Below are 11,293 nucleotides of genomic sequence, written 5' to 3'. Positions count from 1 at the left end.
AAAGGTTATGTTTAAGTGGTATGTGGTCTGTTATGCTGCTCTGATTATGTCCTCTTGAAGTTGACAAGCTTCAAATGTGAAAGTATTTCCCTTGAAATGTAGTGGAGTAAAAGTATAAAGTTCCCTCAAATGAAAATACTCACATAAAGTACAAGTAGCTTGAAATTGTACTTAAGTACAGTACTTAGTTAAATACTTAGTTACTTTTCACCACTGCGTGTTGGATGCTACAGTACCAATAACATCCACCAGCCTCCAAGAGTGCCTTGATAATTTAATGCATTTAAATTTAGTCATTTAGCTGACTTACAAGTTCTGTACAACAAGTCAGCAGGAAGGGTACAACTCTGGCAGCTAAGAGTAAGTGATATTGTGATATTCGTCAAAGTGTCGAACTTGAGCGCTGCACTCTTGAGTGTATAGTAGTATAGACATATTAGCATAGTAGGTAGTAGTATAAGGATAGTAACATAGTAGATAGTAGTATAGATATATTAACGTAGTAGATAGTATAGACATATTAGCATAGTAGATAGTAGTATAGACATAATAGCATAGTAGATAGTAGTATAGACATTAGCATAGTAGATAGTAGTTACTATACACATACTGTATTAGCATAGTATGTAGTAGTATAGACATATTAGCATAGTAGATAGTAGTATAGACATATTAGCATAGTATGTAGTAATATAGACATATAAGCATAGTAGGTAGTAATATAGTGACTGTAGATTACTTAGTAGCAAAGTGCATAATAGTAAAATACAGTATGAAGGTTAGTAGGTTGTTTTAGTTTTTTTCTAATCACATACTGTAGATATAGAATAGAATATGCTACTATTGTATTTCCTCAATAGGACCCTATTTCCATGTGACATGCATCAATCTGATCATACTTCATAGTATAATCATATGTATATACTCTGTCAGGATCTATGAGTAACAGTAGGCCTACTGTATATTTGAATACCGTATATGTCACAAATGTATCAGTACTAAATACCTATATGTCCCTATGCCATCATAAATGTCAATATGAAATAAAAATGGGGGACCCTGATGTAAACAAGACAAACGTCTTTCTCTGGTCTGCATCCCCTTAACAATTGTGTGTATTGAGCCGTACTGTATTGTACCCATTCTGCAATCTGTTAAATAAAGTTTTCATTCATTCACAAATACATAATATATTGACATATCTACAAATAAGTATATATATTAAATATTAAAAGGTTTTAGTTTTTAGTCGACGGCAGAAAATTGGGTGAGTTTCAGTTGTCCTGACTGTGGTGGGAAGTCCGTTCCCCCATTGTGGAGCGAGGACCGAGAATAGCCTGCTTCTCTTTGATGACCCCCCAGGAGCTTGGATAGGAGTGGGTCTGAGTCGGCCAGACGATGCAGAGCGTAGGGGTCTTGAGGGTGTGTAGTTAGAAGATGCAGAGTGTAGGGGTCTTGAGGGTGTGTAGTTAGAAGATGCAGAGTGTAGGGGTCTTGAGGGTGTGTAGTTAGAAGATGCAGAGCGTAGGGGTCTTGAGGGTGTGTAGTTAGAAGATGCAGAGCGTAGGGGTCTTGAGGGTGTGTAGTTAGAAGATGCAGAGTGTAGGGGTCTTGAGGGTGTGTAGTTAGAAAACACAGAGTGTAGGGGTTCTGAGGGTGTGTAGTTAGAAAACACAGAGTGTAGGGGTCTTGAGGGTGTGTAGTTAGAAAACACAGAGTGTAGGGGTTCTGAGGGTGTGTAGTTAGAAAACACAGAGTGTAGGGGTTCTGAGGGTGTGTAGTTAGAAGATGCAGAGTGTAGGGGTCTTGAGGGTGTGTAGTTAGAAGATGCAGAGTGTAGGGGTCTTGAGGGTGTGTAGTTAGAAGATGCAAAGTGTAGGGGTCTTGAGGGTGTGTAGTTAGAAGATGCAGAGTGTAGGGGTCTTGAGGGTGTGTAGTTAGAAGATGCAAAGTGTAGGGGTCTTGAGGGTGTGTAGTTAGAAGATGCAAAGTGTAAGGGTCTTGAGGGTGTGTAGTTAGAAGATGCAAAGTGTAAGGGGTCTTGAAGGTGTGTAGTTAGAAGATGCAGAGTGTAGGGGTCTTGAGGGTGTGTAGTTAGAAGATGCAGAGTGTAGGGGTCTTGAGGGTGTGTAGTTAGAAGATGCAGAGCGTAGGGGTCTTGAAGGTGTGTAGTTAGAAGATGCAAAGTGTAAGGGTCTTGAGGGTGTGTAGTTAGAAGATGCAAAGTGTAAGGGTCTTGAGGGTGTGTAGTTAGAAGATGCAGAGCGTAGGGGTCTTGAGGGTGTGTAGTTAGAAGATGCAGAGTGTAGGGGTCTTGAGGGTGTGTAGTTAGAAGATGCAGAGTGTAGGGGTCTTGAGGGTGTGTAGTTAGAAGATGCAGAGCGTAGGGGTCTTGAGGGTGTGTAGTTAGAAGATGCAGAGTGTAGGGGTCTTGAGGGTGTGTACTTAGAAGATGCAGAGCGTAGGGGTCTTGAGGGTGTGTAGTTAGAAGATGCAGAGTGTAGGGGTCTTGAGGGTGTGTAGTTAGAAGATGCAGAGTGTAGGGGTCTTGAGGGTGTGTAGTTAGAAGATGCAGAGTGTAGGGGTTCTGAGGGTGTGTAGTTAGAAGATGCAGAGTGTAGGGGTTCTGAGGGTGTGTAGTTAGAAGACGCAGAGCGTAGGGGTTCTGAGGGTGTGTAGTTAGAAGATGCAGAGTGTAGGGGTCTTGAGGGTGTGTAGTTAGAAGATGCAGAGTGTAGGGGTCTTGAGGGTGTGTAGTTAGAAGATGCAGAGTGTAGGGGTTCTGAGGGTGTGTAGTTAGAAGATGCAGAGTGTAGGGGTCTTGAGGGTGTGTAGTTAGAAGATGCAGAGTGTAGGGGTCTTGAGGGTGTGTAGTTAGAAGATGCAGAGTGTAGGGGTTCTGAGGGTGTGTAGTTAGAAGATGCAGAGTGTAGGGGTCTTGAGGGTGTGTAGTTAGAAGATGCAGAGTGTAGGGGTCTTGAGGGTGTGAAGTTAGAAAACACAGAGTGTAGGGGTCTTGAGTGTGTGTAGTTAGAAGATGCAGAGTGTAAGGGTCTTGAGGGTGTGTAGTTAGAAGATGCAGAGTGTAGGGGTCTTGAGTGTGTGTAGTTAGAAAACACAGAGTGTAGGGGTCTTGAGGGTGTGTAGTTAGAAGATGCAGAGCGTAGGGGTCTTGAGTGTGTGTAGTCAGAAAACACAGAGCGTAGGGGTTCTGAGGGTGTGTAGTTAGAAGATGCAGAGCGTAGGGGTTCTGAGGGTGTGTAGTTAGAAGATGCAGAGCGTAGGGGTCTTGAGGGTGTGTCGTTGGAAGATGCAGAGTGTAGGGGTCTTGAGGGTGTGTAGTTAGAAGATGCAGAGTGTAGGGGTCTTGAGGGTGTGTAGTTAGAAATCACAGAGTGTAGGGGTCTTGAGGGTGTGTAGTTAGAAGATGCAGAGCGTAGGGGTTCTGAGGGTGTGTAGTTAGAAGACGCAGAGTGTAGGGGTTCTGAGGGTGTGTAGTTTGCTAGTTGCTTCCAGTTCAGGTGCCTTGGTCTAAAAGGTGATTTCTCTTGGGGAAAAAACAACAGACGATATGAAACAGAGATATTCTGGTATTATAAATATATATATATATATGTATATATATACATATATATATATATACATGTATATATATATTCTGACCTGCCCAGTATGTCATGACACCTGAGACAAACAGAGATAATAACAAGCTGCAAATGTGAATCCAGGGGATCGTTCCACAAGTACTTTTACAGAACTTTATTTCAGATGAATTAATTCTCAATTCTAGCAGGCTGTTCAATAGCTACAGACTCAATACTTGTCATCACAGCCATCTACAATTCAATGCAAAGAGTAACCAAAGTAAAAAATAAAAACGGACCAAAAAAGAAACACAACAAAAAAAACAATTTAACACAAAAGCCACATTGTTTCATGTGTCATTAAATATATTCATTTGTGATAAACATAATATATTAGTATGCATTACAAGACATTACACAACCTTTTGCAATGGACACAGCTAAACAACATTTACAAGCCAAACGTATGAACACAAGCAGATAGTTATTCCAATATAATAATATTTCTGTAGCAGAAATCTGGCTGAGTACCGCTCTCCAAATGCCTGGAAAACTTGGTCTAATGTACAGGTAATGCAGGATAGCTCTGCTTGGATATTTAATCCAAATGTTTGATGCAAGCTGTAATATTCAAATACAAGTTGTGCACTGAGCACTAGGTTGTATCTGTCTGTGTGTGTGTTTACCCATGTACGCTTGCCGATGTCTATGTACATTTCTATGTGCCTGCGTGTGCGTGTGTGTGTGTCTGTGCATGTGCACGTGCGTTTCAACTTCTAGATACATCATTCTCTGCTGCAGTGTGATCCTCTGTGAGCACATACTATATATATACTCAGGTAAACATGAGAAATTCCTCTCACTTTCATTCATTTTGTCATTCCACGTATTATAAGCCTAACGGTATTTAAAACTCTGGTTAATAATAACAACAACACGGAGATAGATCTAGAAAAGAAAGAGCACAACTATACAACTATATAACATTTAAAAAAAAATGGCCGGTCATCCCTTTTCGTAGAGTACCGAGTAACGTCTTGAAGAAACGGAACACCGTCCTCAAGAGAAGTGGCTTTGAGGTGAGAACAAACACACAGTGCGCTGACGGCGACTGTACGATAAAAATAAATGTCTGTGATATATTCCACCACTCCGCAGGTTGTTAACCCCACCACCACGTTGTGTGTGTATACTGTATACAAACTCAAAAGTGTATGTAATTCACAATCATAGTTAGCTTTCAGTCAGCGAGAGAGAGCATGCGTTATCATGTCGACGGCATGTAGGGGGCGCTCCACACAGGTCTTGATGATCAACATTCTTCTGAAAGTCGTAAAAAGAGGTGGCGTTTGTTTCTGTTTGGGAACATTCAACCCCCCCCCCCCCCCCCCCCAAAACGATTATTAGTCCTTTATTAGGAGAGGAAAAAAAGACAACATCCAAGCCGACAACTTCGAACAGGGTCGTGAATGTAAACCAAATGCACCAAACGTATGAGACAGTCATCGGCATAGCGGTGAGAACGATCACGTTACGTCATTGTGTTTCGTTTGCATCTTTTAAGGGTCGTTTTGGACGCCGTTGTCAAGGAAACCAAACAAAATGGAACATATCTCATATGTTCTAAATACTGCCGACTAGTACAAAGTAAGTGCGTTGGTTGATGTGTCTATTCTACTCCGATGCGACACATCCTATTTAGGGCACATGTGGGTTTACTGTACATCGCAGAGGTCACACACCACCACACACAGTATACAAGTTTATCACATAGATATATCAAAGGCTAATGTTTCTATTTCTAATGTATGATACACTCTACAGTATGGAGTGTATCATTATCACACTTCTGATCTACGTTCACAGGGCACGAGTTGTATCATTGAGGCACATTGACCCTTTCACTACCGCACTACCAAAGGGTTAACCCTTTCACTGCGACAATACAGAAGGTTAACCCTTTCACTGGCACACTACCAAAGGGTTAACCCTTTCAGGTGGGTAATGAAACCTTCTATAGTGTGGTAGTGAAAGGGTTAACCTTCTGTAGTGTGGTAGTGAACGGGTTAACCTTCTGTAGTGTGGTGGTGAAAGGGTTAACCTTCTGTAATGTGGTAGTGAACGGGTTAACCTTCTGTAGTGTGGTAGTGAAAGGGTTAACCTTCTGTAGTGTGGTAGTGAATGGGTTAACCTTCTGTAGTGTGGTGGTGAAAGGGTTAACACAAAACAAGCCACTCTTCAGCTCTCAGGTAAATGGCTCTAGCTGTTTGTCTTTTTTAATCTTCTTCCTTTTCTAGCTCGCTCTTTTTTTACGAGTCTGGGGGACGAGAGTAAATCCTAATTTTAATTACCAATTTGAGGTGTTAACACTTTCAGCTGTTTAAAGTAGGGACGTCCGATATTATCGGCCTACCGATATTGGCATTAAAATGCAATATCGGAAATGATCGGTATCGGTAAAAAAAAAATAACATTTATTTAAACTTTATTTACCCAGGCAAGCAAGTAAGAGCAAATTCTGATTTTATTTATTGTCAAAAGTATGTATAATGTTGTTAATTCCACAACAAGAAATATGTAATGTTAATTACCTGAAATTATTCCATCATATATCGGTATCGGTTGATATCGGTATCGGAAATTAAGAGTTGGACAATATCGGTATATCGGTATCGGTAAAAAAGCCAATATCGAACATCCCTAAGGTAGAATCTGTAATGCTAGCCAAACAGCGATCTCTAGGCGAGAGAGCCCCCCCCCAATGCTTAGTATTGCGCTTTGTTTGACTGTTTTTGTAAAGGGTTTGACAACATTACAGATTTGACCTTTAACCCTTTCACTACCACTCTACCAAAGGGTTAACCCTTTCACTGCGACAATACAGAAGGTTAACCCTTTTCACTGCCACACTACAGACTGTTAACCGTCTACCGTCTGTAGTGTGGCCGTGAAAGGGTTAACCTTCTGTATTGTCGCAGTGAAAGGGTTAACCTTCTGCGGCGTGGTAGTGAAAGGGTTAAGTCACGTGGATTGCCGTGGCATCACTTGTCTTTATAGATGAGCTGCCGGGCCATGTGGCTTCAGTTCACTACAAAACACTTTATACACAACACTGTAGAAAAACACATGTCTGCTTAAAACACATAGACTGGGGATTTTTAAACAACAACAACAACAACAACAACAACAACAACAACAACAACAACAACAAAAACTGCATTATGGATAGAATAGTCAGGAAGTGACACATCTGAAGTATTAGGTGCAAACTCTGCAATTCCACGACAAAAACGAAAACCTTGAAAGATGATCAGAAACGACACCACCGTAGAATGAGCTCCTTCATGAAAGTTCCTAAAAAACACTAATCTCTCTCTCTCTCTCTCTCTCTCTCTCTCTTTATTTTTTTTTGCTTCCACTCAAAGCAGCAGCAGCAGCACTCCAGTCACTTCCTCTCTCTCCTCCTCCTCCTCCTCCTCCTCCTCGCTTGCTCTCCTCTCTCCATCACTTATCCCTCCAGTTTGTTCTTTTCACTGTCCTCTCTTGTTGTTCTTCTTCCTCTGGGCTGGAGATGTCCTCCCTCCCTCCCTCCCTCCCTCCCTCCCTCCCTCCCTCCCCTCTCCCTCCCTCCCTCCCCTCTCTCTCCCTCCCTCCCTCCCCTCTCCCTCCTCTCTTAGCACTTCCCCCTCTTGTCGCGCTGCTGGAACTTCCTGAGCCGGCGGCCCCACAGGTCCTTCCAGGGGATGAGCAGGCTCCCCTTGTCCGCCACCACGCCGCTCTGCCCCCCGGGGGAGGAGTGGTGGTCGTCGTGGTGGTCGTCGTCGGTGCCCAGGAGCAGGTACTTGCGGCCGGGCTTGACCTTGGGGCACCGGCAGGCCACGTCCTTGGCCCGCACCCACAGCAGCTGGTCCCCCCGGCGGATGCGGCGCTCGCCCTGCTTGTAGACGGAGATGACGTTGACGGTGAACTTCCACCACTCGCCCGCCTTGTCGCCCTTCAGGACGTGCGCCTGGACCGCTGTAGGAGAGGGGACATCAGAGGGACATCAGAGGGACATGAGAGGGGCATCAGGGACATGAGCCGGAAGGGTCCATATAGAACTCTGTATGACAGCATGTCCATTAGTGCTGTATATACCATATATAAACATATATATATACATATACATATCTGTCTGAATACACCTGCATATAACCCATATAACTCTGCATGATAGCATGTCCAATAATGCTCTAATTAATAATAATAATAATAATAATAATAATAATAACTTTATTTGTATAGCACTTTTCATACAGAGGTTGCAGTTCAAAGTGCTTCACAACAGTAAAAAATACAGGCATAAGCGAGCATAAACATTTTAAAATGTAAATACAAAGAGATAGAGAGGTAGCAAGGTTAGGCAAATCACGGTTCTTCAATACAAATAATAAAATAGAATAGATTAGATAGAGTAAAAAAGTGCGGTTTGATTCAGTTTAAAATAGGCTAACAATAATAAGATAGAACGGACAGTAAAAAAGTGTGATAAGATTGTTCAATAAAAAATAATATATAACAACAGAGCAGTGTATCGCTCTTAGTACTTTGAGTTTCTTTACAAAGTTCTAACATACAACAGGCAGCATATAACATAATAGGCAGCTTACTTAAACCTATTAGGTCTGTTTGTACAGAATAATAACCGAGATCTTGACTTGACCGGCGTGTCAGGTATATAATATATCACAAGGTGAGCTACGAAACCACTTCAACTCCACCCTGCGGCCCAGTTGGTCTGCGTCTGGCCCGACAGCCAGGAGCTCGGAGCGGCTGCTGTAAACGTCTGATCCTTCGCGATAAATCTAAACAAGCTCCGCTATGCAAACGCCGCGTTTAAAACACACAATCCGGAGACCCGCTGACCCCCGCTGTGTGTGTCGACTGCTCCCCGCCGGGACATCCCAAGCCCGACCCCCCCCCCCCGGCCGCGACCCCTGACCCTTTCCGCTTGTCCCGCCGGGGCGAGCGTGCTCCGTGTTACAGCAACAGTTGCCATGGCGATCGCAGGAGCGAAGACAATGGTTGCCCCTTCCGAAGTACATGTGAATGAGCAGCACCTCCCTGTGACAGGCGACAGTGTGTTTGACTGCTGCTGCAGCCGTATCCGTAGAAACGCAGAAACCGGTGAGGCTGGGAGGATGTTCTATTGTGTTCTATTTCCATACTTAAGCACAGAATTTAGAATCTGTGCACGCACAAAAAAAACGGGATTTATCACACGTGCGTACACAGGTTCTACGCACACCTGTCATGATAAATATCACCTTGGTCCTACGTTTGAGCTCGTGCACTGTTTTAAGTATTTGCATACCAGAACCGCCCCGATTAACCATATACGGTAATGGACACCCCCATGAAATGTGGAAGAATGGACTAAACCGAGGGAAGCGTGTTATGAGACAGGCTGACAGACGTGTACACGTACGGTGATGTCGGATATGATATCTATTAACCATTGCTGCCTGGGCAGCGCAAACACTAATAAAGACCGTGCTGGAATATGACTGCCTTTTTCCGTTTTGTTTGATTAATACCCAGGGATTAAAGTTCTCCTCAATTTTATTCCAAATCGCGACGGATTTTCTGTAAATTTTCTACCTGCTGCATATGATTTCTAGAGGCATACAATCTATTTTGATGTCAGTATTGGGTAGCCTATATGAACAATAATACGAGAGCATATACAAGAACAATGAATCTCACTGCCATGTATGCTTTTCATTCATTTAAGACACATTATTGCAAGGGTTTTGTAATACACATACACCCTGGTGTCATTGCAATGCGTTTTTTATTCTTTCTCATACAGTAAAAAGGGGGAAGAACACTATATCGTGGGTGTTCATATGACTTGTATTCTGCTTACAGCTTCGAAATTCCACTTGTTTCGTTTAACGTAAAGCCTTTTAAATATAATCAAAACGTTCCCGTGTTTCTGCGGTCTGTGCGCAAAATAATAACGAGTTGAGCTACGCGGAGCGCAGTCAGTCAGTACACCCCGTATATTCCGATAATGCTATATAAACCATGCTGCATTCATTCTGAGAGAAAGATCTATTATTCCAAATGCTATTTATAGGGTTTTGACCATAATTACACTACTGTTGCTATTTTACAATGAACTATAATGAATTACGGTTCATACAGAACATGCCAGTGTTGAAACTAATGCACAGAAGCTCATTTCCTTGTTGTAATAATATATTCTACCAACGGGCGCCAGGTACACATGGTCCGAGCTGTGCGTAAATATAAGCACGAAGTCAAGTTCAAGTTGAAATTGATGAATCCCACACTCTGCTTAGAAATGGTCGTACGCACAGCTTAAGCACATAGCTGTGCGTAAATCACGTTGATGAATGAGGGCCCTGGTTCTAGTCCAAAAAAAAAAGGCCAAAACGTGAAATCTGCGAAAGCGAAACGCGAAATCTGTTAAAGTTTTTTTTTTACTCAGAAACAAATCTGTTTCCATCGGTCATTTAGGTGTTAAACTCCGATCTAAACATCTTGAGAACCTCACGGCTAAACGCCGCTCTCCTTCCGGGGGGGGGGTTCTCCGTCACACAGACCCTCCATTACTTCAGCGCTCTCATTACAACAAGGAGCAAACAACACCGCCGGCCCGGCAGCTAATCTGCGCTTCAGATGGAGTGCTTTAGCTGGGAATGTGCTATTAACCATTAAGTAGTGTGTGTGTGTGTGTGGGTGTGTGTGTGTGTGTGTGTGTGTGTGTGTGTGTGTGTGTGTGTGTGTGTGTGTGTGTGTGTGTGTGTGTGTGTGTGTGTGTGTGACCACTTAGAACTGTGTGAATTGAACCGATTTGGAGAGGGGAGATATTGTGGGGAGGGTGTGAAACACTTAAAGACACACTAAGGCGTCTACAACAACATGTGCAACATGTGTAAGCTTAGCACACACACACACACACACGCACACACACTCGCCACTCAACTGACTGCACTACAATGAAGCAACATGATTCCGTAATTTTCCACATTTCCACATTCAGGTAAAAAGAAAGAGATAGATTTTTGGAAAAACACATTTAACTTAAGTTAGCATTTTGAAGACTGACAAATGTCACGACACACACACACACACACACACACGCACGCGCGCAACAGTATTCTCACACGTCCAGATTTATTATGTTTATGAAACACAAGCTTGGCTTTGATGGTTATTTAAAGAAGAACAAGAAAGAGAAAAGAAACCTCGTACTCCTCCCTCCTCTCTGAACGTGATCACTCTCTACTGAGATGCACATCAATCATCCCCCATTATCGCCCGGAATGTCCCAAAAGAATAGGAGGAGTGGCCCACGTGTGCGTGTGTGTGTGTGCATGTGTGCGTGTGTGTGCATGTGTGTGTGTGTGTGTGTGTAGGGGAATGCCTGGTGTGAGCACATTGCACACACCCTTCGTCAGAAAGGGGTCCCGTTGGTCTGAGTGGAGCAGCTCTCACAGGGGCTTCCATTCATTAAATAATATGTGTATCTGGGCTGCAGCCTATTCCCCCCTCCAGACTGCCATAAAAGAGGGAGGAGGGGGGGGGGGGGGGGGTGAGGGGGCGCAGGATAATGTGGATGTGATGGAGGAGGTGGGGGGTGTGGGAGAGTGTGGATGTGATGGGAGGAGGTGGGGGGGGGTGTTGGAGGAGGTGGGGGG

General features: G+C 43.4%; 1 protein-coding gene across 1 annotated transcript in view; it reads right to left on the bottom strand.

Moving 5' to 3' along the window:
• Positions 1-7,257: 7,257 nt before the first annotated feature.
• ntn1b (netrin 1b) overlaps positions 7,258-11,293 on the bottom strand; it is a gene marked incomplete at its 3' end in the record, with an annotated part of 205,575 nt that continues 201,539 nt past the window's right edge. Inside the window, exon 6 of the mRNA XM_084329272.1 lies at positions 7,258-7,601. Coding sequence (XP_084185398.1) covers positions 7,258-7,601 — 344 coding nt within the window. The remainder of the gene's footprint in view (positions 7,602-11,293) is intronic.

This window comes from Notolepis coatsorum, assembly GCF_963971535.1.
Source record: "Notolepis coatsorum genome assembly, chromosome: 14".
Lineage (NCBI taxonomy): Eukaryota > Metazoa > Chordata > Actinopteri > Aulopiformes > Paralepididae > Notolepis > Notolepis coatsorum.
Note: the sequence above shows the minus strand (reverse complement) of the source record. Positions and strands in the feature narration are given on the sequence as shown.